The sequence below is a fragment of the Vanellus vanellus genome (genome assembly GCF_965231255.1).
Source record: "Vanellus vanellus genome assembly, chromosome: 5".
NCBI lineage: Eukaryota > Metazoa > Chordata > Aves > Charadriiformes > Charadriidae > Vanellus > Vanellus vanellus.
The window spans coordinates 50,142,374-50,170,318 of NC_138910.1; the positions used below are offsets into that span (position 1 = coordinate 50,142,374).

General features: G+C 46.2%; 1 protein-coding gene across 1 annotated transcript; it reads left to right on the forward strand.

Moving 5' to 3' along the window:
- Positions 1-27,892, forward strand: TNN (tenascin N; the record flags this gene model as incomplete). The annotated part of the gene is made up of 16 exons (XM_082483760.1): positions 1-406; positions 1,414-1,791; positions 8,525-8,788; positions 9,684-9,869; positions 10,409-10,498; positions 12,463-12,726; positions 15,707-15,970; positions 18,505-18,768; positions 19,360-19,623; positions 22,242-22,372; positions 22,901-23,033; positions 23,885-24,036; positions 25,140-25,236; positions 25,914-26,081; positions 26,951-27,114; positions 27,688-27,892. 16 exons carry the CDS (start codon positions 1-3, stop codon positions 27,832-27,834), a joined length of 3,372 nt encoding a protein of 1,123 aa, XP_082339886.1. The 3' UTR covers positions 27,835-27,892.
- Between the last annotated feature and the right edge of the window lie 53 nt (positions 27,893-27,945).

Consider the following 27,945-nt stretch of genomic DNA (forward strand, 5'->3'; position numbering starts at 1 on the left):
ATGGATTTCCAGAGCTGGCTTGCTTTCCCAGTGGGAGTATTGCTGTGCTGTGCTCTTCAGACATCTGCCGTTCAACAACCTGCATCTCACAACTGCACCAGCGATGGTCAAAGAATATCCTTCAGCCACTCCTACAAGATTGATCTGCCCACACCCTCTCAGATTAAGGTGGAAGCAGATCCATTACAGCAGGAAGACAACAGTGGGGTGCAGCTAGATCCTGGGGAGTCTGAGGAAAACGAAGAGCAGAACATAATCTTTAGGCACAACATCCATGTGCATACCCCCAAAGGGGAATGTGAAACCCACGTTAAGGGTCTGCTTGAGAGGATGGAGAAGCTTGAGAAAGAGATGGCAGAGCTGAGAGAAGTTTGCAGCCCTCAGAAGTGCTGTGGGGGAAGCCAAGGTAAGTAACAATTCCAGTATCTGTTCTTACATCCCAGATACAGCCTATTTAGTGCCGTGATTTGGGGTTTGGAACCCATTTGTCAAGGTTATGGGGGTACTCTGTGAGTAAAATGCTCAACTCCTACAGATGGGATGGTGGTCTGTTTGTTACGATGTGAAAGGAAATCTGAAGGTCCCAAAATGTGGTAGTACGTACCATTTCTGGAACCATCACAGGGGAAGTCTCCCCAGGTATCTCCCAGAAGTGGAAGGGAATAGTTCCTGGGTTTCACATAGATGGAAGGATTCAATGGAGGAATTTCTGGGGGAGAGGAGGGTGGGAGATGAGGGAGGCACTTGTTGCCATCTTTCCTTTCTCATTTTTGCCTCCAGAATTTTGCAGTTGTTGAGAATTTGTCTTTTTATTTCCTCCTTGATAACTGACTAAGAGCAGAGTTTATGATGATGATGTTTTGTGGTGGCCACTGGCTCTGCCTGTGATCAAAGTTTTATACCACACAGTCCTCTAAGATGTTGTCTGGGAAATGGAGGCAGGGAGAAGTGCTAAGTCTTTGCTATGTAGGCATGTAGAAAAATACAGGTGTATAGCAGATGAGGATATGTGCTCTCCATCTTTATAAACAACTGTGGTGAGAAATGGTGAGCTTAAGTTACAGCCAGGAAGATTCAGGTCAGAGGCTGTGAAAAGCTTTCTAATTGACTCTCTGGGGTGGTTGTGGAACCTTCATTCCTGCCAACTATGGACAAATGTGTTGGGAAAAGCAAAGGTGGAGCTGGTCTCTCCTTGGACCTGTGATAGATGGACAAGGTGATTTCTTCAGGTCTTTTTCAGCCCATATTTTCTAGTGATATTTATGCTTTCCCTTTAATGACCTTGAACACACCTTTGCACTATCTGTCCATTGCTATGTTCCTAATATTTTTCTTTTTCTTTTTTTTTTAATTTATTTTCTCTCATCTCTGTGTCACTCTTGCTGTTGTGCATCCTGGTGCTGATCTGCCCAGGTGTCTCGCACTGCAGTGGCCATGGGACTTTCCTCTATGAGACTTGCAAGTGTAAGTGTGCCGAGGGCTGGGAGGGCAGTGACTGCTCCCGTCCCACCTGCCCCAACCACTGCAACGACCATGGGCGCTGCGATGGTGGGAAGTGTGTCTGTGATGAGCCTTACTTCGGTGAGGACTGCAGCCAGCAGCTCTGTGCGGAGAACTGCAGCAGCAACGGGATCTGTGACACAGCCAAAGGGGTCTGCCAGTGCTACAAGGAGTTCGTCGGAGAGGACTGCAGTGAGAAACGATGTCCCAGGGACTGCAGTGGCAATGGGTTCTGTGACACAGGAGAGTGCTATTGTCATGATGGCTTCTTTGGCCTCGACTGCTCCCAGGGTAAGACATGCCTGTGAGTTATTTCTCCCTTCTTTCTTTCATTCTGAGTTTCCCTCTCTATGTCCCATGAAAATGTGGTTAATCTTATAGGTAAGCCAGGCCTGGGGTTACCATGTTCCTCTCTGAGTTCCTGTTGGGTCAGAGATTGCTGGCTGGTTCTTGTCTTCAAGAATTGCTTGGAAAACATTTCTGAATTGGGGAAAGGTGGGAACGCAGTTAAAGTTAATGCTAGCACAAGCCTGTGTGTAACAGCTGAAGGAGAAAGAAACCAAAAACTCCCCCACCAGCACACACAGAAGGGAGGGGGGCCAATAATGCAGAAGAATGGAAGCTTGCAAGAGCAAAGACCAGCAGGGGGAAGAGACTTTTCCAGAAGCCTGAGGTGCCCTTGCAGAACCGCTTCACCACTCAGCAGACTGAAGAGGATAGAGGATAGACCAGTCACATCAGGAGAGGTGCTGGAGCTGAGTGAGGCAGCCCGATCTGCTCCCCATATAACAACCAGTGCAACTAAGAAAAGGTGATGAGTGATAGTAATAGGTGACTTTCTTCTGAGGGGTACGGAGGCACCCATTTGCTGACCTGACACACTCTCTAGAGGTGTGCTGCTTACCAGGGGCTCATATTAGGGATGTCGCTGAGAGACTACCAAGCCTCGTACAGTCCACTGACCATTATCCACTGCTGTTGTTTCATGTGGGCACCAGGGGTAACTGCCAGGGGAACCTCACTCCATCCCGCTCCTGTCAGTTTGATGCCAGTGCCAGCAATACGTACCCAGAGCCTGGAGAAGGATGGCAGGTCAGCAGGAGAGCACCTGGAGTGCAACACAAGGGAATTCCAGCCTCTCCAGCCAGCTTCATGGGGGGCCCATCTGAAATGCCTCTATGCAAACGCATGTAGCATGGGGAATGAACAAGAGGAGTGAGAGACATGCATGCCTGCAGGGCAATGATCTGATTAGGATCACAGAGACATGGTTGGATGGCTCCTGTGACTGGGGTGTTGGAATGGAAGGATACAGGCTCTTTAGGAAGGACAGGCAGGGGAGACAAGGAGGGGGTGTTGCCCTCTATGTCAATGACCAGCTGGAGTACATGGAGCTCTGCCTGGGGATGTATGAGGAGCCGACAGAGAGATTATGGGTCAGGATTAAAGGGACGGCAGTGACAGGTGATGTTACAGTGGGGGTCTGCTACAGGCCATCCAACCAGGAAAACCAAGTGGACAAAGCCCTCTATAGACAGATTGGAGCAGCCTCATGTTCACAAGCTCTGGTCCTCATGGGGGACTTCAGTCACCCTGATATCTGTTGGTGGGACAGCACAGCAGGGTATAAGTAATCCAGGAGGTTCCTGGAATGCGTCGATGATAACTTCCTTCTCCAAGTGACAGAGGAGCCAATGAGGAGAGGTGCTATGCTGGACCTTGCTTTCACCAACAAGGAAATGTGAAGCCCAAGGGCAGCCTTGGCTGCAGTGACCATGAAATGGTGGAGTTCAAGATCCTCAGGGCAGCGAGGAGGGCGCACAGCAAACTCATGACCCTGGACTTCAGGAGAGTAGACTGTGGCCTCTTCAGGGATCTCCTTGGTGAAGTATCATAGGATAAAGCCCTGGAGGGAAGAGGGGGAAGAGGAGCTGGTTAATCAAGGATCACCTCCTCCAAGCTCAGGGATGATGCATCCCAACAAAGAGGAAGTTGGGAAAAAACACCAGGAGGCCTGCATGGATGAAAAAGGAGCTCCTGGACAAACTCAAACACAAAAAGGAAGCCTGCAGAAGGTGGAAGCAAGGACAGTTAGCCTGGGAGGAATACAGAGAAATTGTCCGAGCAGCCAGAGATCAGGTTAGGAAAGCTAAAGCTCAGATAGAATTAAATCTGGCCAGTGACATCAAGGGCAACAATAAAAGCTTCTACAGGTACATTAGTGATAAAAGGAAGACTAGAGAAAATGTGGGCCCTTTCTGGAAGGAAACAGGAGACCTGGTCACCCAGGATATGGACAAGGCTGAGGTATTCAGTGACTTTTTTGCCTCAGTCTTCACCGGCAAGTGCTCTAGCTACACCACCCAAGTTGCAGAAGGCAAAGGCAGGGACTAGGAGAATGAAGAACTGCCCACTGCAGAAGAAAATCAGGTTCGAGACCATTTAAGGAACCTGAAAGTACACTAGTCCATGGGACCTGATGAGATGCATCCACAGATCCTGAGGGAAATGGCAGATGAAGTTGCTAAGCCACTAACCATCATATTTGAGAAGTTGTGGCACTCCAGTGAAATTCCCACTGACTGGAAAAGTGTGAACATAACCCCCATTTTTGAAAAGGGAAAACAGGAAGACCTGGGGAACTACAGGCCAGTCAGTCTCACCTCTGTGCCCAGCAAGATCATGGACCAGATCCTCCTGGAAACTATGCCAAGGCACATGGAAAATAAGGAGGTGATTGGTGACAGCCATCATGGCTTCACTAAGGGCAAATTGTGCCTGACAAATTTGGTGGTCTTCTATGATGGCATTACAGCATTGGCAGATAAGGGAAGAGCCACTGACGTCATCTACCTGGACTTGTGCAAAGCATTTGAGACCATTCCACACGACATCCTGGTCTCTAAATTGGAGAGACGTGGATTTGACGGATGGGCGATTTGGTGGATACGGAACTGGCTGGACAGTCGCACTCAGAGACTTACGGTCAATAACTCCATGTCCAAGAGGTGAGCAGTGATGAGTTGTGTTCCCCAGGGGCCAGTACTGGGACTGGTACTGTTTAACATCTTTGTTGGCAACATGATCAGTGGGGTTGAGTGCCTCCTCAGCAACTTTGCTGACAACACTAAGCTGTGTGGAGCACTCGACATGCTGGACGGAAGGGATCCCATCCAGAGGGACCTGGACAGGCTGGAGAGGTGGGCCTGTGCGAAGCTCATGAAGTTCACCAAGGCCAAGTGCAAGGTCCTGCACGTGGGTCAGGGCAATCCCCAGTACAAAGGCAGGCTGGGTGGAGAATGGATTGAGATCTGACCTGAGAAGGACTTGGGGGTGTTGGTTGATGAGAAGCTCAACATGAGCCGGCAATGTGTGCTTGCAACCCAGAAGGCCAACCGTATCCTTGGCTGCATCAGAAGTGTGGCCAGCAGGTCAAGGGAGGTGATTCTGCCCCTCTACTCCACTCTCGTGAGACCCCACCTGGAGTACTGCATCCAGCTCTGGAGTCACCAACATAAGAAGGACATGGACCTGTTGGAGCACGTCCAGAGGAGGGCCACGAGGATGACCCGAGGGCCGGAGCACCTCTCCTATGAGGAGAGGCTGAGAGAACTGAGGCTGTTCAGCCTGGAGAAGAGAAGGCTCTGGGGAGATCTTATTGCGGCCTTCCAGTACCTAAAGGGGGCCTACAGGAGAGCTGGGGAAGGACTTTTTACTGGGGCATGTAGTGATAGGACGAGGGGGAATGGCTTTAAACTGGAAGAGGGCAGATTCAGATTAGACATTAGGGAGAAAATTTTTACTTTGAGGGTGGTAAGGCACTGGAACAGGTTGCCCAGAGAAGTCGTTGAGGCCCCATCCCTGGAGGTGTTCAAGGCCAGGCTGGATGTGGCCTTGGGCAACCTGGTCTAGTGGGAGGTGTCCCAGCCCATGGCAGGGGGGTTGGAACTAGATGACCTATTAGATCCCTTCCAACCTAAACCATTCTATGAGAGAGCAAAATTGGGTATGGAGCCTGAATTAAAAAGGGAGCCAGAGTCTGTCTCTTGACATACAGACGAGACAATAGAAGGTAAAAATCATGTTTGGTGCAGTGTGTGTTGTTTGCCAATAAGGTAGCCGATCTGGTAAAACCTGTGAGACAAAGGATGCGTAAATCCTTTAAATAACCTCCCTTCGAAATGAAGTCGTTGGGAAACTCTCCCTCATCCTGCTTTGTTACAAGGCAGTAGGATTTGCCTGGGAGAAGACCTGGCTGAGCTTTCCTTGAGGTGTGTGTCCAGCAATTTCTGTTTAATGCTGGATAGCTTGGTGCCTATTCTGAAAAACCTGTAATATCCCTATAACCGCAAGGTGATACACCAGGCTTCAGCACTCAGCCTTTTACCCTGGATGCCGCCTTTCCTTCTCAGTGTGTCACTGCTTAGTCTAATCTTTCACAGCTCCTCAGGAAGGAGAAGTAGGTAACAGCCACACAGTGAGCACCAGGTATCGCTCAGCAGGGGTTTGCAGTGACCTTACTGGCAGGTCTTTTCTGCTCTGGATCATCCCTCCCCTCTCAGGCCTGACCTATCTGCTTAGAGATCTTTTATTTTAAAAGATTATCAGCTGAAATTCTTCATCCAAGAGAGAGCTCTGTGTCAAAAATTCACTCCTCCTTATCCTTCCACAGTATTCAGAGATCTTCTTCCTTATACCTCTGCAGCTGTTTTACAGGCTGTAAAAGTGGCCTCTGTTCTCTGAGTATCCGAGTGAGCGAGCACTACAGAATTAATGCATATTGCACAATCCATTTTGCTACTGTTTCTAAGCACCACACCTCCACTCCTGCATAACTGTTTTAAGGCCAAAGGCAAATGGTTCCTGTCTCAGCATCTGTAGCCAAGCACTCCTCTCCCATAGCTGTCAAATTGCCTTTTATGTTCCAATTTGGATTAGATTTCTGCGTTCTGCGAGATATACACTGAGCATGGTTTTTATTTATTTATTATTACTACTCCTATGGTTTTTATGTCTCGGATCATGAAATGACATATTTTGTTGTATATTGCCATGGTAACTGGAACATCTGAACATCTAGAAGTTACTATCAAGCATGCAACAGTATAATTAATGTCTTGCAATTCCTTGTGAAGGAGAACTAGAGGACAAGGACACATTGAACAGCAGGTATTTGCCTGTGCTCTTTCTGGACTTTGTTTACTGGCACTCCAAAATAGCACTGTGGGATATTTGAAGATGAATAAACCAGCAGTTTAAAACAAGGGTATCCACAAAACCCGTTGTTTGGTATCTCAGCACAGTATTAGTTTAACCAGGAAGTCTGTGTGTTGATGCTGTAGTTAAGAAAATGGAAAGGAAAATAAAGAGGGACTCTGCTGTTCCCAGGGGAGCCAGCGTTTGCAACAAGCCCCCGTGTGAGCTCTCAGCCCAATGCTGGATCTATACATGTGCGGCTCATTTCCTGCTTGCTTCGGCCATTAGAGCCTCAGCCGGCTTCCGGAGGAGAAGCTGCTTGATGGGGAGAGATTGATGAGAGCGAGCAGAATGCAAGATGGGCTCTGGCACAGCCCACAACTACCCATCCTCCTTTTTGACCTCACCAATTAGTACTTGTCTGTGATCAACCCTTTTGCTTCAGGCTAGGAGGTCCTCTGCTGTCAGAGAGCAAGAGGAGGAGGTTTTCAAGGGTAACCAAGTCTAGGCAGTGCCTCCTTCCCCTTCACAGGGCCACTTCCCCTGGCCTTTACCAGGTGTGTCTTTGCAAAGTCCTGAAGTGCTTGGGTTCATCACGTTGGCTGGAGAAGATGGCTCTGGTGCATCTCAGGGCAGAGCAAAATGCACATTGCAAAAATAGATCTCCCTGGGCTACAGAGTCACTGCTTTTGCAAGAACCCCTTGTGAAAACGTCCTGCTCAGAAACACAAACTGCCCTAGGCATTATCCTAAACTGATGATACTGGTTTCTTGTGCCACATCTCTCCTCTTCAGAGAGCCAGATACAATCCTCTTCTGAACTATGCTTTGACAAGGGAGAAACTACACCATATGTATTTAGGTTCTTTATTATTTTACTGCAAAGCTGGATTATTTAAATCCAGCTTCTATATCACAAGGAGAGGCAGGCTGAATGTTCTCACATTTTGTTCAAAGTTTTCATCAAAAGCAATGGCATGCACATATTGAGGATGGAATTTCCTGAGAGCTGTGAATTATACAATGGAATGAATGCTGCCTTTCAAGTGAGAAGAATCTCAGGGTGTTATCTCACCTAATGTTGCTGATGCAAGCCTTTTTACAGGCACTTGCTACCTACGTTTTGCTATTGGTTAGTGCCTTGCTAATGAAATACAGCTGATAGACGGTTTGATTAGTTAATGATGTGCTTACTTGTAATTAAAATTAGGTAAGCTTTCTGACAGATGCTCTACATGATTGCTTTCAAGGGCTGCTTCAAGACACGGATGAGCTGTCTGTCTTGTGGCAAAAAGGTTAAGGCACTGTTGGTGTCCTGAAATTTATTATGTGTCACAGATTTTCCCAGGTCTCCTCCAGGCACCAAGTGTAAGTTTCCATCAGCATAAAAGCTTGGTTTTGTACCTCTGCCGTGGAGGAGCTGTGTTCCTCAGTTCTAGGGACCAGTTGACATTTTATTTCAAATTTCAAAACTCTGACAGTGATATGAAAAGAAGGTTTTGGCTTTACTTTCTTCCTAGAGGCATTGTAAGGGACAGCTTTATGAGAGAGTTTTCCTTGTGCCAGTGCGGGTTTAGAAGCTGGAAAGAAGAGTCCAGGAAACTATTGTCTTTGTTACTGATTGCAATATTCTTTTGGATTTAATGTTATGCTGTTGGGCAGAAAGAAGTGGACAAATCCAAGGTGATCACAGACTGTGAGTTCCAGTTTTGTGTTCTCTCTGTAGTCAAAATAGGTTTGAAAAAATTTCTTGTTTGGCTGTGCAAGCCCTGGAATAAATGCTAAGATGTCATCCTGATTACAATGTTTTTCTTTGTTTGTCTTCTAGTGCTTGCTCCTCAGAACCTGCAGCTGCTGAACTCCACAGAGAACTCTCTGGCTGTCAGCTGGGATCAAATGATTGATGTGGATGATTACCTCATTAGCTACTATCCAGTAGGGTATGAGACATTGGTGAAACGAGTCCATGTGCCCAAGGGGCAGCTCAGCTATGAGATTGTGGGTCTCCTCCCTGGCACAACATATAATGTCACGCTTCGTCATGTGAAGAAGGGGATTGCCAGTGAGCCCAAGTATCTAGAAGCAAGTACAGGTAGGAGCAGGCAGTTTTTTTCTTCACAGTCAGAAGTTGTAGATCTTTAAAGTTAGATTCAAACAAGTGGAGTGAATTGTTTGGCTTTGTAACATCCTGTTTGAGTGTTGGAGAGCACTTTCTCCTGCCAGTCTCAGCTGCATTTTTTTGCCGTTGTTCTCTTCTGGAGAAATTGTTTACAGATACGTATCATTGGGGCTCAACGTATTGCAAATTTCCTATCTCTCACTTTATCTTGTCCAAAGCCTACTTGCGTTGACACTCCTGAATTCCAGGGAGTCCATAACATTGCCTACTGCAAGAAGCAGGAATGGAAGCATGCAAGATAAGGCCAGCATGTTATTAAGAATAATGTACTGTTCAGCTGGATGCAGAAGGGACATTAAAGTAGGCAGGATGTCATTCCTAGGTACTAATTTGCCAAACATGCCTGCAGCACTGAGTTTTTCTCATAGTCTCTTCCTAGGACTGAATGAGCCTGATGCTACTGAGGTTAGGAGACGGGTATGGAAGGACTGCGTATTTGACACATTCTTTCTCTCTCTCTCGAACTGAAATGCTATTTTGTTAGCAGCTGATAGTATGCTGTCTGCTTGCACTTGGCAAAAGCAGTGGAAAGTTTGGTTATTTTGACATTTTTCTTACTTCTAGCACAACAGGTGGGAGCTGAGAGCCAGAAAACTCTTGAGTTGGAGTGTTACCATGGATAAAACTAAGCCTGTTGAAATAATGATTGTGCTGTACTTGCTTAACTCTTCAGTTTGGCTCAGGAAAATGTCTTGGGTGTCACAGCAGGCAACTGGGGAGGGAGCGGGGCTGTTTAGCAATTTTCTATATTATGTTCACCTTTTGGTGCTCATCCTGCTTCCTCATGGCCCTCTGCTGTCCTTCCCAGCCCTGTCTGCACTCGGTGCCATCTGGGTGACGGAGGAGATGGAGCACTCCCTGGAAGTGGAGTGGGAGAACCCACCAACAGATGTGGATTATTACAGGCTGAAGTTCAGGTCCCTGGTGGAGATGGATGAGAAGCAGGTCGTGGTGCCCAAAAGCAATGACCCTAAGAGCAGACACATCATGACTGGTGAGTACTTGTGGGTATTCCATACCGGGCAAGGGCAGGGAGAAGTGTCAGGAGTGATTGATTGTCAGACCATAGTCCTGAGACAATTCTTCTCTTGTGTATGGATGGCCAGTTCTCCTTTACCTCATGCCTGCTGTAAGCCAGGGTGAGGTCTATTGGGGTTCCCCTATCCCATAATAATGGGCGTGTCCACAAGGAGAAAGCTTCTGTGCTCTGTGGATAGCAAGTTTCAAGGCATATTCATTCAGCTTTAATTCTATACTTGTTAAGAATAAATTATATTCTATTTCAGAGCTGATAACACTCATGTTAAGGAAATCCCCGCTTACTGTGTATGTCAGTGTATGCCCTTATGGCAAGCCTGGGCCAAAAGTGCTACCAAGGCATTCTGAAGACAAAAGGAAGTTAGATAGAAATCTAAACTTTAAGTTCCTTTCTGCTACAAACCAAGAACTGGCTAGACTAAACAAAATAGATTTCTTCAAGAAAAATTACGGTCTTCCCTAATTGCTTATAATGCTGCCTTTTACTCTTTGTAGGCCTGAAACCTGGCACAGAGTACGAGGTCACTGTCATACCTGTGAAAGACAATACAGAGGGGAAACCATCCCTAGTGAGTGGTAGGACTGGTAAGTGGAAAGTGTTTTTAATGATAGTGATGTTACTACAGCATTTGGGGACAGATCTGTCAGGATCACAGCATGAAAAGTGCACAGTTGGCTGTTTCTTCATGCATGACTTGCCATCAGGTCTGCTTATGTCTTGTTTAAGCTTGTCTATGTCGTATATTAAACACTAAACCTAGCCCTAGCTCAGTCTTTTGCCTTGTTTTTAAACTTAAAATAACTTCAGGGTCCAGCCAGACATAGGGTAAGCATAGTAAGCTGGCTTCTGTGTGTAGCAACAACCCGCAAACGAGCTCAGAGCTACGTCCAGTAGTAAATAACTCAAAGTGTGCTGGTTCATGACCTCCCTAACTAGATCATTGACAGGATGACCTCGCTTAAACCTAGCACACACGATTTGCCACCTGGGTATGGCCCTTCCTCGCAGATCCTCTGGGCAGCTGCCGCTGACTGCCTCGCAGCTACTAGGCTGCTACTGATTTGTCTGGTCTCTGAGCCCAGGAGAAGTAAGGAAGAGGACAAGTTCTTCCTTACAGCATTGCCTGGCTCCAGCATTATTTTTCTGTTCACCGGACTGAACAGAAGAGTTGGACTGAGAAGCAGATTAGCACAGCATTGCCAGGCTTGCATTTCCACTGGGGGCTATTGTCCCAACCCACTACGTGGTCTGATACACCTGCCCCCATGGAGGTGAAGTTGTGCTTGTCCAGTGGGCTGCACAGTGGCACAGCCCTGGCATTTCTGTGGTAGCTTGAGTCTTCGCCTCTTACATGTGAAGGGACTGAAGAGGCTTCATCTACTTACTGGCCCTTAGAGGTTGAAGCTTTAGACTGCTTTACCTTGTAACAGAGCCCGAGTCAGACGTAGTCATCTCCAGCACAGAGAGAGCACAGAAGGATCTTTAAACTGAATTCTGCTCTGACTGTGTGCCCAGTACAGCTCAGAAGGCCTGGCAGATGCTACTGCTACTTGGCCGTTATTTTTCTTGTAACTGGCATCTTAGGCATTCCAGACCTGAATGTTAAAGCAGATCTGGAAACCCTGTTGGTTAATTGATGCTTCAAGCTCTTCAAAAACATGGCAGAATATTTTTGAGCTATTATATTGAAAGAAGACCTTGAAGAATTTTGAACTGTCATTCTACCTGTAAGATTCTGTAAACTCTGAAATTCAGCTCTCTTACAAAAGCGTAGTCATGCTGTGTCCAAAGACTGAAAAATCCCAAATCAGGCTTGATATTCCTGGGGTTGTCTTGTAAATTGTTCTATTGAAAGAAAATTGATTTAAACCAACAAAACTTACAGTGCCTACACTGCTGTTGTAAGGCTGCTCTTCTTCCTTGCGTAGACTCTGATTATTTGGAACGCCCTTTGCTTGTGTTTTCAAGCTGTTCCTCACAGACCTGCGGGCTGCAAAACTTCTTAGAAAGGAAAAACAAATCCACAGTGAGTCATCTTGCTCATATTCCTATGTAACCCCTAGAACTTAGGAGCTTTGGCTGAGACAAATACCAGCTATTGCTACCACTAAACTCTGATTCATCACCTAAAATAGCAGAGGCCCTGGGGGAGTCTGAGAGACAGGTCTGCAGAATAGGCAGAAAAGGAAGAGCAACAAATGGCTGGCACTGGAGGCAGAGAAGGGATGGGGCCTATACTTAGTGCTGTGAGGAGGGCAAAGGAGAATGTTATTCTCAAGTTGGTACCCATGGAAGGTGAGGCAGGTAGCCTGCAAGCTCTTCCTGCAAAAAGTAGTGGTAGAACAGTCCTGCTTTCTCCTCACTTTGACTATGCTGGTTTCTCATGGATGCCTGTCTTGAGGGGCTGTAGGGGAAACCTAGGTGACTGTTTTAGCTGGTCTAAGCAGCAAGGCAAAAATGAAAGAAATGTGCATGTGTCGTGATGGGTATTGTAGTGGTTTAATTCAGCTGGAGTTTCCTAATCCTGCACTTTGAAATGTTCTCTTAGGAGTTGATAGCCCAACCAATGTGGCAACTGACCAAGTGACAGAAGACACAGCCACTGTCTCATGGAATAAAGTTGAGGCTCCCATAGACAGGTACATGGTGAGATACACCTCAGCTGATGGGGACACCAAGGAAATAGAGGTGGGGAGTGAAAATGACATTATCACCTTACTGGATCTGAAGCCAGGCATGGAATATGTCATCCACATCTGGGCAGAGAAGGGACCCCAACGGAGCAAGAAGGCAAGCACCAGAGCTGTGACAAGTAAGTTGTAGCAGCAGCAGGGGAGCTGAGTTTGAGTTTCAAAACTCCTTCATCAATTTTACTTGGTTTTGTAAAGCTGCTTCTGCTTTGCACAGGTTTTTAGTGAGGCAAAAAAAAAATCACGTCATTCTTGCTAGTGTGGCTGACCAGGTCTCCAGCTCAGCTTGAAGATTCTCTATTTTGAGTTCTGTTGTTGACAGGCCCTATGGCAAGGCACCAGTTACTATTGGTGCAGAGAGCAGTGAAACACAGCCAAAATTAAAGCCTCATAACTGGAATATGTAATTCATGCCTTGCCTTTAAAATGCCATAAACCACCTCCAAGTTTGGGTTTTTTTGGGGGGTGACTTGTGGCCTTTCCCAACAGGTCAGGGGGCTCTTACACACTTTGTACAGACAGTCATGACAAAGTGTTTGTTAAAAAGGAAAACAAAATTTATTGGGATCATGGGATAAGGCGAGAATCAAATCTCCGAACAGGACATTTGGTCACTGTCCCTTGATGGTGGGAATCTCCACTGGAAGGATGCTTGTGGCAGGGTCTGCAGCTAGGTTGGGAGATGCCTTGAACCGCTGTTTTGCTCAGTTCTTATAATCCAGCCAGCCGTGGTCTAATGTGGCTGTGTATACAGGAGCAGTTTCTGCTCATGATTTACAAATGTCTTCTCTACGTGCATTCTGTACTTCTGCAGTAGAAATTACCTAGGGGAGCATTTGGGATGCTCCACTCAGAATGCTAACCAACACATTTAAGCATATAAATTGGACTAGATAAAACAGGAGCTGACTCTGGGAATTCGTAGGACTGTCTGAAATTCCCACCCAGAGGGGATTTGTAAGGATCAGTCAAATGCTTAATTATAAAGATCAGTCAGTCACCTACTTTCAAGTTGGTCCATTGTCTCAAGCCAGCTCATGTTCTCACTGATACAGGTGACTGGCTGGGAAGCTCCTGGACCACCCAGGGAGTTAAGGAGTTAAATGCACTGCATATGCATACAGGCACAGCCCGTAGTCAGCTGCAATGCAATTACAGCTGAAGAACAAACTTGATATTTGTATCGCTTGATTTTCATATCACACAAGAAAATCATTCACTTGATTTTCTTGCCACAGGTGAGCATCTTGTACTGCTAACTAGCTGAGCTGTGATTATTCAAATAGATGTTCCCAGTACGTACCACTCTAGGGTGACAGAAATGAGCTTAAGCATATTTCACTAAAATGAAAATTAATGTATTTTCATCTCACAAAAGAGGTAAGATTAGTACACACAGGTGGAAAATCACAACTTTTACCATAGCTGATATGCGGTAAATCATAGTGCAGCTAAGCTGGTGTGTGGTAAATTACAGTGTGGCTGCCAGATGGTTGTGCATTTGTGCCCTGGAGTTTAGCGCCTTTAGCAGAATAAGCCAGAATAAGAAATGCTGTTCCAATAATTTGGGAAGCATCTGCAAGTCCTTCATTGCTCAGGCTACTGAGATGTATTTAGCAGTCTGTGGGGAAAAAAAACACAAAAACCCACCACAAAAAAAAACGTGTTCTCCGCATAGGCTGCTGTGTTGTCCTTGAAGGGCCACATTCCTGTAGGCTGCTTTGTGATATTGGCTTAAGGCTCGTGAAGTCTAGCGTCATGTTTCTGCCTGTGAAAAGGGCAAGGGAAGGATTGCAATAATGGGAGGAGATTGAAAGTGGCTTTTTTTTTTCTAGTGGAGAGTCTGAACATAGTTCTTGCTAGTGTGTTTGCTTGCTTCTTTACATTCAGACCTTCTCTTAAGAAACTGCCAGCATAGTGTCCACATAGTGGCCAGATGGCTGACAAAAGACACAGTCACAATTTCCTAGAACAGGGTTTGGCCTCTGATAGACAGGTACTTGGTGAGTTACAACACAACTGTTGGGGACACAAAGAACATGGAGATGGGGAAAGACAAGAGCGTCCGTCACTGCTCTGACAGTAGCGAAGCCAAGCCAAAAGTACACCACCAGCCTCTGAGCAGAGAGGGGAGCCCAGCAGACACCAAAGCTGTGACAGGTAGGAAGTTTTGCTTTAGTATGAAATAATCTCGTCCCAGGAGAGCTGCACTCCAGACAGATTCTGAGCAGGCAGGTTTTTTTGGGGGTGTTAATTCCCAGGGCAACCCAGACAAGAGGCGGTGATCTTCAGAAAGCAAGAGACAGTAACATCATATTCTGCACGGGCTTTCCTCTGCCTGCGCAGGGTCAGCTGTGCTATTGTTGCCAGCAAAGAGCACTGCTGTTGTAGCTGTGAGGAGGAGACCTAGACCCCAGCTGAAATACCTCAGAACTGGGCACCTCCCAGCTTTGTAGTTCAGGTGTATTCTTGATAAGAAATAAAGAATGAGAAGTGGAAGAAATTGGCTGGGCCCTTGAGGGGAAATAGTAAGTGTAGCTTCACTGGGACAACCCGTGTTCTTCACTCCTAACTGTTCCTGCAGAAATCAACAGCCCAGCTCACCCAGCACAGGGGCAGAGGGCTGACTGGCCCTGCCAAGCCTCGGCCACCTTGGCACTGACATTACGTCTGCATACCAATGCATCAAGAATGGTAGGACTTGCAAGTGGTGATCCCCCTTGTTTTATCTACCTTGCCCTGTATCCAACAGTACAAAATGATTTGGGGCCACAAATAGTGATATCCAATGGGACCCGCTTAAGTGTCAGTTATTTACACTGCATGATCGTAGTATGGTTTGTAGCTAAAGACGAAACTTCTATTAGATTTACCTGTTTGAGCTGGGGAATAAAACAAGCAAGCTTTTGGACACGCAAGCCCTTTTTAGGTCTTTGGGCATAGAATAATTTCCCAAAGGTCATCTGTTTGTGCAAATATATTTGATAGTCTAATAAAACATACTACCTCTGCCTATAAAACTTGTGTTGTCTGTGTCTTTAGACCACTGTGATTACCATAGCATTATATAAAACTTCTAATCATTGCAACTTTTGCTTACAGAAATTGACAGCCCAACTAAGCTGTTGACTGACCAAGTGACAGAAAATGCAATTACTGTTTCCTGGAACAAAGTCCAGGCTTCAATAGACAGATACAGAGTGAACTACACCTCGGCTAGTGGGGACACAGAGGAGAGAGAGGTGGAGAAAGACAAAAATGTCACTACGTTGGCAGGACTGAAGCCAGGCATGGAGTACATCATTTACATCTGGGCAGAAAAGGGAGAACAACAGAGCAAGAGGGCCAGCACTGAGGCTGTGACAGGTAAGAGGGCAATAGGCTGAGTTATAGAATGGTTTAGGTTGGAAGGGACCTTATAGATCATCTAGTTCCAACCCCTCTGCCATAGACAGGGACACCTCCCACTAGACCAGGTTACTCAAAGCCCCATCCAACCTGGCCTTGAACACTCCCAGGGATGGGGCATCCACAACTTCACTGGGCAATTTGTTCCAGTGCCTCACCACCCTCATAGTGAAAAATTTCTTCCTAATATCTCAATCTACCTTCTTCCAGTTTAAAACCAGTACCTCTTGTCCTACACATCCTGAAAAAAAGTCATAGAATCATAGAATGGTTTAGGTCAGAAGGGACCTTGAAGATCATCGAGTTCCAACCCCCCTGCCATGGGCAGGGACACCTCCCACTAGACCAGGTTGCCCAAGGCCACATCCAGCCTGGCCTTGAACACCTCCAGGAATGGGGCCTCAACAACTTCTCTGGGCAACCTGTTCCAGTGCCTTACCACCCTCAAAGTAAAAAATTTCTCCCCAATGTTTAATCTGAACCTGCCCTCTTCCAGTTTAAAGCCATTCCCCCTCGTCCTATTGCTACATGCCCCAGTAAAAAGTCCTTCCCCAGCTCTCCTGTAGGCCCCCTTTAGGTACTGGAAGGCCACAATAAGATCCCCCTGGAGCCTTCTCTTCTCCAGGCTGAACAGCCTCAATTCTCTCAGCCTCTCCTCATAGGAGAGGTGCTCCGGCCCTCGGGTCATCCTCGTGGCCCTCCTCTGGACGTGCTCCAACAGGTCCATGTCCTTCTTATGTTGGTGACTCCAGAGCTGGATGCAGTACTCCAGGTGGGGTCTCACGAGAGTGGAGTAGAGGGGCAGAATCACCTCCCTTGACTGCTGGCCACACTTCTGATGCAGCCAAGGATATGGTGGGCAAAGGTTCCACCCAGCCTGTATTTGTGCATGGGTTTGCCCCAACCCATGTGCAGGACCTTGCACTTGGCCTTGGTGAACTTCATGAGCTTTGCACAGGCCCACCTCTCCAGCCTGTCCAGGTTCCTCTGGATGGCATCCCTTCCCTCCAGCATGTCGAGTGCTCCACACAGCTTAGTGTTGTCAGCAGACTTGCTGAGAATGCACTCAATCCCAACATCCATGGTGCCAACAAAGATGTTAAACAGTACCAGTCCCAGTACTCACCCCTGGGGAACACCACTTGTCACTGCTCACCCCTTGGACATGGAGTTGTTGACTGTAACTCTTTGAGTGTGACCGTCCATCCAGTTGCTTATCCACTGAGTGGTCCATCCGTCAAATCCACGTCTCTCCAATTTAGAGACCAGGATGTCGTGTGGAATGGTCTCAAATGCTTTGCACAAGTCCAGGTAGATGACGTCAGTGGCTCTTCCCTTATCCGCCAATGCTGTAATGCCATCATAGAAGACCACCAAATTTGTCAGGCACAATTTGCCCTTAGTGAAGCCATGATGGCTGTCACCAATCACCTCCTTATTTTCCATGTGCCTTGGAATAGTTTCCGGGAGGATCTGCTCCATGATCTTGCCGGGTACAGAAGTTTAAGAGTGTAAGTTACAGCCCAGCTTTGCCTTGACACCGAGTAAGTCCATCACAACGCAGTTTTCATAGCAGAGGGAGATTCAGGCTTAACAAATCGAGTCTTCATGTTAGTGCATCTTGTGGTGAAACTTCTTCAACTAATCAGAGAGATTCTAATTACCTATATATACTACAAATGGGCTGTGTTGTGATTATTAATAGGTGTTAGGGAAAATGAAGCCCTTGCAGCAGTGTCTCTTATTTGTGTAGTCTTGTTTTATTTTAGTTGGTTAATTATTTATCCTTCATCATGGAATAGGGAAATGCTCAGTTCCTTTTTGCAGATGAAGAAATTGAAGGGCAGAGAGATTAAGAGTATGCAGGATGCCTTTTCTTGCAATAGAATGATTAATCCTTGTTCCTTAGTTGTTCTTACCAGGACTTTCTTTCCTTTGTGAGGCTAGTACTGGTTCAGAAGGTGTAGTGATCTGCCCAGTGTGAAGGTTACTGGTTTGTTACAACATCATAAAGCTGAATGTCTGAACCTATTGCAAGCTGTTGAAAGTGTTTACGAGACCCATACTCTAGGTCAGGTACTTGCTGAAGGAAGATGAGTAAATGCATACCTGGGTTGCCCTGTCTCTTAACAGAGGAGCTTTGATTATTCTCTCACTTTCCGGACAGATGACACCTATGTGAGCTTCAGAGGCTTGCGACCGTGAGAAAATAAGAAAGTAACAATATCTTGCTTTGCAAGGGCTCTCTTCTGTCCAGGTCAGGACTGGCTGTGCTGTTCTCTTGGAAAGCTTCTGTAAGAATTAAAGGATGAAAGACCCCAGTCAAATCACCTCAGACCTTGATACCTCCCAACTTTGCAGGTCCAATCAATGTGTGATCAGAAATAGGACTTGAAAAAGGAAGAAACTGGTAAAGCCCTTGAGGGGAAGGAGTGTCACAGTACAGCCTGACCATGACAGCCTGTGTTCCTCACTTTTAACTGTCCCTGCAGAAATTGACAGCCCGGCTCACCTGGTGACTGACCAAGTGACAGAAGACACAGCTACCATCTACTGGGACAGGGTCCAGGCTCTCATAGATAGGTACATGGTGAACTATACCTCTGTTGATGGTGACACAGAGGAGATAGAAGTGGGAAAGAACGAGACTACCACGACTCTGACAGGACTGAAACCTGGCATTGAATATGTCATCTTCCTCTGGGCAGAGAAAGGAACCTGGCAGAGCAAGAGGATCAGCACTGAGGCAGTGACAGGTATTCCAGAGAATCTTTGTGCTTCTACATGGCGCTGTGTTGCAGAGGTGATCTCATTTCTGTCCTGTTTTCTTCTTACCTATCACAGAGCATATACTAGACACCGGTTTGTCTTGTGTTGGTGTGGGTGTGTTGAGTGTTGGTGCTGCCTCAGTCCCGCATCTTTTTCTTTGCTTCATTGTACCCAGCGTTGGCGAGGACTCCAGGACCATGCATACTCCCAAGTAACTGGTCTAATGAATCTCTCTTGAGGCTGCGTCAGACCTAAATTCTTATGAACCTTAAATTTCAGTTGGATCTTCTTCTACACAATCATTCTTCCCTGTATCTCTGCTTGATATTTTACTCCTGAGGCCTCTGTATGAACATGGCTGTGCCTCAGTGACTTATCTTGTCTTATTTCTGTTCTCATTGTCAATAGCAAGCATGATGATTAGCCACTGAGATCCAGTAAAGCTACAGATGAGTTAGTCCATGTCATCCTTGTCTTCCTGAGGGTAGGATCATGTGGCTTTTGAAAGCAAAAGTTTTAAGGGGAACATGTTTGTCTTTTAGTTACCTGCTTTTTCTACTCTGCACTTTATTTCTTAGAAATGGACAGCCCAAAGAATCTGGTAACTGACCAAGTGACAGAAGACACAGTCACCATCTCCTGGGATAGAATCCAGGCTCCCATAGATAGGTATATGGTGAGCTACACTTCTGCTGATGGGGACACCAAGGAAATAGAAGTGGAGAAGGACAGGAGTGTTACCACCCTGACAGGACTGAAACCAGGCATGAAGTACACCATCCATCTCTGGGCAGAGCTGGGAAGCAAGGAGAGTAAGAGAGTGAGCATTGACACGCTGACAGGTAATTGTGGGCAGGAGGGAAGTGAAACGGGATAGAAGGACCCTACTCCCTTGTTATTTTACATTTCATCGTCTCTCTTTGCATTAGTGGGTAATGAATCTCCAGAATGACTTTACCACTGTAGATCTTCAAGTGTTTGAGTATAGATTACCATAACAGAGACTACTGTTAGAGAAGCGGCAGATGTCGTAATACAGGAGTAATGACAGTGGATGGTACCCAGCTTATTTTGGTAGTTTTTAATCAAAAGCACGCAGTGCTTCATGTGTTGCTATCAAGCCTAATGATAACAGAGGTTTAACAACCGAAGTTAAACCATTTTAGAATTGGGGAGAATTGAAAATAATGGTCTTCCCTTGGACTCGTGACCTTAGACTGGTCCTAGGAGATTGCCAAGCAGACTTAAATCTGTCCTGTTTAGTCAACCATAAGGATTATAGTGTACTGGGAACATTTCAGGGTCACTCCATATCCATTGGCCTTGCTAATGTACTTTTCCTAGTTTACGAATCAAGCTGGTGTGAGATAAAACAGTTGAAGCTTGGATTTAGGGCAAGATGCCAAGCAGTTCCCCAGTGCTTACAGAGGTTGAGGGCAGCTGATGGGGACAAGTGGAGATCTCTTAAGGCCAAAAGGCTGAACCTGTCTGGAACTGGAAATGCAAGGAGAGTTTCAGCAAACTGAAATGTTGGGTTTTTTTGGAATTGGAATGAAAATAGAGACACCTGGAAATTTCACATGAAGTGAAACTGCTGGGAGAGGGAATGTGTTCAGCATTAGTAGGGATATTCTTGAAATATCTGCACAAAAAAACCCATGGGGTGTGGTGTCTTTTTTTGTTGTTGTTGTTATATTTCCAAAAGTGATGACACCTCTGCTAAAATAATACAAGTTCTGAGGGGGAAAAATAAATCTTCTTACTCAAGGTGATGACTCATTATTCCCTACCATTCAAACCGGCTGTGGCAGGGAGCTGTTGTGTGGTGGTCTTCTGCATCCAAGGAAACTGCTGACTGGTCTTCAAGATCAGTGCTGTGAAACTAGGACTCTCTGTTTGCCCTTCCGATCCCTTGCTTCTTGTGATGGATTTGGTACGTTTTAGCTCCCTCTTCTGTCCAGCGGGAGGTATACATGTGATGAGCTACTCTGAGAAGATTTCTGCGTTGTTTTACTTTAAGCAATCGTTTAGTGGTCTCCCAAATGAAGCATGAGTTCATTAGATAATGAACTAATGCTTCTCTTGGAGCATAGTGAAAGGTGGTCTTCAGTTATAATGAATAGCCAGTGTTTTAAACAACATGCTTTGTGAATGTTGTTACTGTCCCTGTTTTTATATTCAGTGTTTTGATTTCTTCTTCTCTGCCTTTGTCTCTGTTTTAAGTGGTAACCTTATACACAAGGAGTGCAGCGTTTCCTGGGAGAAGCCTCAATGCTCCACTCTTCTCGTTTATCTAAGACAGACATAGCTTGGCCTTGTCTTCTTCCATGGCCTTTTCACAACTCTAATATTTCACAGATGCATTATAATTGTTGTTATGATTATCCTCATAGCACTCTTCAAGGTCTATGAAGTGTTGTTGTCTGGTTTATATGGAGAAGAACTGAATCAACGTACAAGTTAAATGTCATGCCTGTAGTCCCCCAGGGAGGTCTATGGAAGAGCAAGGAATTGAGATGAAATATTCAGTTATAGTTTGCTGTAAACTCAGATGTACTTCAGGGTTGGAGCACTCTTCCCTGAAGGCCAGCACTGCCCACCAAGAACCTTCTTTCTAAAACTTGGAAAGCCAGACAAACCTACTCCTTAAATTGTTTTCTTTAAGGTTTTCCCAAAACACCAGAATATAGCAAGCACAGGATGAGAAGTAGGGAGAGACTTCTTCCATTTCTGTTACTTCCAACTGAACTTTAGAAATTGCTTTTATCCTGAGGGAAGCTCTGCAGCCCTGCTGTGGGTATCTCATAACACAGATGCTTTTTGACAATTGCTGTGAACTGGCATTGCTTAAAAATAATTCTGTTCGTCTCCTCATGCTGTATTTGGGCAGTCTGACTGCACAGGAAAAGTCTGGCTAAGCCTTTGATGTCAGTGAAGGAGCTGGTGTCCCATACACAGCACAGGCTAAACTGTAAAGTGGTGGGTTTCTTTATATTCCTGCATTTATTAAAGAAGGCTGAAGCATGGCAACAATAAAGCCTGTGAAGTCATTCTTCATCTGCAGTAGGGAAAAAAGGGGTAGGAGCTCTCAGCGGACCACACTAGGGCCATCTGTGCTCCAGGACTGGGACATAGACCCCCAAACCTGACCCATCTCTGAATGCTCCTCAGAGATGAGCCTGATGGAGACTTCTCAGGCAGACATGTCAGGAACTCCTGGGCCCTGTGCAGTTGAGCCAATCGCAGGGCTCACAAAACATTCCAAACCAGATCTGTAGCAGACCTTGCCATGTTTGATCTAGGCTTCTGCTGCTTCTTGCTAGCTGTGAAGGTTACTGGGTGACTTCAGTAGTTCCCAGTTCACAGAATCAGGCATTGAAAGCTCAGCCCAAGCCCTGCACTGCAGTTGCTGTCTTTAATTCATGCAATGGGACTTGAATTTTCTTTTCTTTTTTAATAGAGATTGATCCTCCCAAGAACCTCCATGTATCAGATGTGACTCATTCTACTGGTGTGGTTACCTGGACTCCTCCTGCAGCACACATTGATGGCTATGCTCTGACCTACCAGGGTCGAGATGGCATAAGCAAGGTACAGAGAATTCCTCAGCCCTGCAGACCCCACTGAAATAAGCCCTGTAATTATGGGCTCTGCCAGTTGGGTCTTGTGGGTATACGGTCTACAGAAAAACAATTTTGACGGGGAATTTATGCTATCCAGAGCTCAGGGACAGAGAGCTTAAGTAAGGAGATATGCTGCTGTCTTGAGTAGAAGCTATGGAGGAACTCTGTGACAGTGGAACACCTCTTCCCAACACATTTCCAGGTGCAGAGAACATGTTTGCCTCTTCACTTCTCTTTTCTAACTTGATGTTACCTGGAAGGGCAGCACTCACCAGGATAGAGAGTCCTCAGTGTCCTAACAGTGTGTCTTGAGACCTTGCCCTAAATCTTCCTTCTGAGGAGATGGACTCCATGTTTCAAGGATATACAGTGAATGTGCCTGTCTGAACTCTACAAGAAAAGCCTGTAAATACATACGGAGTATGAGACACTGTGGTCCAGAAAAGCTAAATACTGTTCAGAATTGGATTGACCTTTGATGTGTTTTATTTGGCAGGAAGTACAGCTGAGTCCTAGTGAACAACGGTTTGTGCTGGAAGGACTGGAACAAGGAGTGAGGTATACCATCTTTGTGATGGCCTATAAAGGAGATCGCCAGAGCAAAAAGACAGACAGTACCTTCTCAACAGGTAGGATTTGGCCTTGGTTGTTGCACTTTTCCCTGTGCTCTGCAACTGTTGTGCTTTATGGTAGAGGTTAGAGATAGAATTCATGTTCTACAGACGCGCTGGTTTGCACAAGCAAACTATCTAGCGAGTCAATGGTGTGTCTCCTGGCTGGGAGTCCATTCTAAGCTACACTATCTGGAGGCTTGGAAACACAATGGGATAGTGTGAATGAAGATTGCCCACACTGGTCAGTTCGGCTGGCAAACCTTGCTAGCCAAGTGTGGGACAAAGCCTCCTGGTGAGCTGCCAGTGGGCAGGAGAGATGATGGTACGCTAGAGGTCTTTCTGCACCATCCTAGTAATGGTAGGGCACAGCAGTTTAAGTACTGTTGTGGCATTGGTTAGCTGCCCAGGTTGTTTTCAGAGGTCAGGAAATGTACACCAGAATGGCAGCAAATCAAACAAAAGCTCACGCCATCTTGCTGTGGGAGCCTCTTGTACTCTGCCAGTGCCCACAGGGACTGCCAGTTGTGGACAAATTCTGAAATGCAGAGAAATTAGTCCCTGTTTACTGACACTCCCACCTTCACAAACAAGGGCTCCTCTTCCTGCTCTCGCTGCAACCCAGGACTGCATCTCTTCCAGCCTCTGGGGAGCCCACCCATGGGCCAGCTCCCAGGCAGCCGGGAAGGCTGCCAGCAGCAACTTGGTGATGCAGCTCACCACGTGAGTGCACGTTGGGGGCTGCTGGTTTCTTTACTTCTCTTCCAGTACCGTAGTCCGTAGGAGATTGCTAAGGGTGTGAAATGTCTCCTCCAGCTCTATGGCCTGCTTTGCTGATGTGAAGTTTTTTGCCATCTCTGTTCTCACAGTTAGCTTCCTCTACCCGTATCCCGCGGACTGCAGCCAGATGCAGCAGAACGGAAATGCCTCCAGCGGCATGTACACTATTTACCTGAACGGGGATGGCAGCAGGCCGATACAGGTGTACTGTGACATGACCACTGATGGAGGCGGGTGGATAGTGAGTGATTCTCTGCTCCTCTCTGTTTTTTTTTTTTTTATATATAAATGTAATCAAGTGGACCTGGTACTGGTGTTAGTTGAGGCTCCCTTTGCTCTACTGCACTACTGTGTTTCAGCTCCTGCCTTGATGGAGTGGCACGTTTTAGGAAGGGTGGTGGATGCTGATGTACCCCCTCAGACTGTCAGTAGGAATGCTGTGGGAGGCTGAATAGCTCAAAGGTTTTTTCATTGTTAGGTCGTGAATGCCACAGAGGCTTATATTATTGCTGATGGAGGGCAATGACTGCGTTACGACAGCTTATTGTGTTATCTCTTGCTAGTTGGGTCATGGGAGTTGTATATGAGGGTACATTCAGCCCTGTCTTAAGATGAGGTAGTACAGCTTAGCTTAACTGCCTTTCATAATGAGTTGTCTAAGCTGTATTATCTCATCCTGACCACAGTATGAGGTTACATATATGGACAGTTAACATAGTTCAGCTGATGCCTATTAGTATTTTAAGTGCTGGTGCTGTGAGCATGCACCTGGACCCTGACCACACAGTAGCTGTTGAGTGGCTCAAGGGAATCTGGATGCAGAAGCACAAACGCTTTGAGGTGAGGAACGTGTATGAACATGAAAGAGTGAATCAGAGGTTCTCTGATAGCTGCCTCCCTAAATGACCAAATAAAAATACCTTTATTCCCTTCTTCACCTTTCATTTTCAGTGATAAGTGACTTTATTCACTGAAATAAATTGCTGCACGTTACTACTCGAGTCCCTCTGATTTTGTTGAAGTTTAGAAACCCGTGTGTCTCCGTGGATCTTGTCCCTAAGCTTGTTTTGTCTAAGTGTTTAGATCATGCTTAGGTTTGTGCTGTCCGTAGGCTTTTGTGGAGAGTAAACTGTAAAGTTTGCACAACCAAATATTCACCCCAGGTGCTTCTATGCAATCAAAAAATAGAAATGGATTCCTGTGTGTACCCTGCTAGAGTTGTCTGTTCCTGAATGCTTCACCATTTTGTCTGTGTTTGAATCAGGATGAGCATTTCTCACCTCCGTCTTCCCTGTCTCTCCTCAACCTGTCATGAACTCTCACGCAGCAATCTTTGCTTTGCAGGTGTTTCAGAGGCGGAGCACTGGCGAGCTGGACTTCTACAAACGCTGGAAAGATTATGTGGAAGGCTTTGGAGATCCCACTGGGGAATTCTGGCTTGGTACAGTACAAGGGTGTGATTGAGTGAAGAGCTGAAGATTAGCTTTGTAGAAGCACCTAAATGCTGAAATATCCAACCCTCTGAGCCTGCAGTCTGGAATTGTCAGCTTATGTGTCTTCCCTAGAAGTGCCAGTGAAGCATTGAGGGGTCTTAAAGGCCCACTAAGTCTTTCCACTGGCATGTTTGGGCTTTGGAGTAGTCTCAGAGCAAGCCAAAATCTGGAAAGGTTTATTTCAGGCTTGTGTGTTGCTATGAGAAGAAAAATAAAGAAATTGGATTAATGAAAATGCAAAGTCCAGGATACTACACAGAACTTGGTGTATTAGGTCATTTTTTGTCTCTCTTGTTCTGTTAGAGAACTCTGTGTAGATCAGAGAATCCAGCACTAAATAGGTCAAAGTCTTTGGAGCAGGAGTTTTCGATGTTCTTGGAAAAATAATGTTGCACTACAGCCAGTCTTGCCCTGGTTTAGGCTGTTTGTTTGTTCTGATACTGCTGTCTCTTGCCAAAAAATGAGATAAGACAGAATAAACTCGGCAAAATGTCATGACAGCATCAAGCAGGGAGGGAGGGAGGCAGGAAATAGCTGATCTAACCAAAATGGCCACAGGGCAAGAGCTTAGGACTGCAAAGATGAACAGGATTTTCCTTTTAAGAGTAATTCTTCTTTCTTCTAGGTCTTGACAAACTGCACAATCTCACAAGCAGCAGCCCCATCCGCTATGAGCTCCGGGTGGATTTGTGGACAGCCAGCGAATCTGTCTATGCTGTCTACGACTTCTTCCAGGTTGCGTCAAGCAGGGACAGATACAGGTTGTCAGTGGGGAATTACAGAGGCAATGCTGGTGAGGAGTGGCTCGTACTTGTCCTGTCTCTGCTTCACACAGGGAAGCAAATGCTGGGACCTGTGTATTTGTTTTGCCAGTAGCATGGGAGCTCATTAGATATCAGGAAGAAATTCTTTACTGGCAGGGTGGTGAGACACTGGAACAGGTTGCCCAGGGAAGTTGTGGATGCCCCATCCTTGAAAGTGTTCAAGGCCAGGTTGGATGGGGCTTTGAGTACCTGGTCTAGTGGAAGGTGTCCCAGCCCGTGGCAGGGGGGTTGGAACCAGATGGTCTTTAAGGTCCCTTCCAACTCTTAAGCATTCTATGATTTTATGATTATGTCAAGTTAGATCAGATGTGGTTCTCTTTGAAAAGAGAAGTGTGTACCTCCTGGGAAAATTGAGGCGAGTATGCCCCCAGGCCTGTCTCCTGCTGAAGACAGGAGAAAGCATTGCTTTTTCATGGGGAAGAGGGGGCTCTGTAACCCAGTGAAACACCAGCTGAAAAAGCAGACTGGGAAGCATTTCCATGAGGTAACATGTCTGATGGGGGATCAACTTCTGGGGCTCCCCAGCTGAGAAGTGCAAAGGAAGTGGCTTTTTTTCAGGATGGGAGTTTGCTCAAATCCTTCCCATTGCCTTTGTGTGCATAGTCTTCCACTTACCCTTTAATATCCTCTTGCCATAAGATTTAGACCTTCAGTTGGGGGGATCTAGCCCTGGGACATGCTGTCTAATAGCAGCCCTTTAGAAATTATTGTCCAGACCCATGCTGTGCTGTTGCTTTTCCCCTAACTGGCCTGCTCTGTTCTGCCTGAAGGGTGTATAAGCCCTTAGGCTGAGCAACTGTAGTCTATTCCTATTCATGTCTTCCATCCCTTCCCTTAGGGGATGCAATGACTTACCACAATGGCTGGAAGTTCACAACGTGGGACAGAGACAATGATGTGGCTCTCAGCAACTGTGCTCTGACACACCATGGTGCGTGGTGGTACAAGAACTGCCACTTGGCCAACCTCAATGGGAAATATGGGGAGAGCAAGCACAGCGAGGTGAGTGGCAGAGCTCTATCTGGTGATCAGCTCTCTCCCCAGCCTTGAGAATACACATGGGGGGGGATGTCTCTCCTTGGAGCAGGAAAGACTGCCCAGGCTATCCTAACTTAACTTGAAAGGAAAATGATCCACAAGGAAACTTACAGCTCTTACTCTGTCCTCCCTGGATCCAGAGGACTTGAGCTTATGGCCCCCTGATTCTTGTGGGCAGAGATACTTGAGGTGGAGCTGTCTTGATTTCTGAGGAGAACGCTCACTAGGAGCCACACTGGGATGCTGGCTTACTGTCTCATGTAGCCTATACCCTGGCTTTCAGTGCATGCCTTGGTGTGCATCTCATTGTATAGGCTTATTTTGGGCTTGAACGTGGCTCAGTCCTGTTGTATTCCAAACTTGATGGAGACTGGATTTTTATTAGTAGTGGAAGACTGATTATAATTAGTCAAAATCTGGTGAACAATAGTGTCTCTGTTTATTGGAGGGTTAAATGGTATTAGAGGGGAGCAGTAGTAGATTCCCAACACCTGGTCTGGGTGGTTTAATAAAATAAATTCCTTGGTCTTTTCTCAGGGGGTGAACTGGGAGCCGTGGAAAGGCCATGAATTCTCCATTCCTTTTACCGAGATGAAGATCCGTCCTCAGTCTTCCAGTAATGAGCCAATCCTTTGGAGGAAGAAGAGGTCTCTATCAGGGAAGAGGAAGAAGATCGGGGCTTAAATCAAACTCTGTGCAGGACAGTACCCAAAGATTCAGTATTTCTTAACAAAGTCAGATTCAGACAGCTTTCTCCAATACATTGGAGACAAATCACTGACTGATATGCACCCA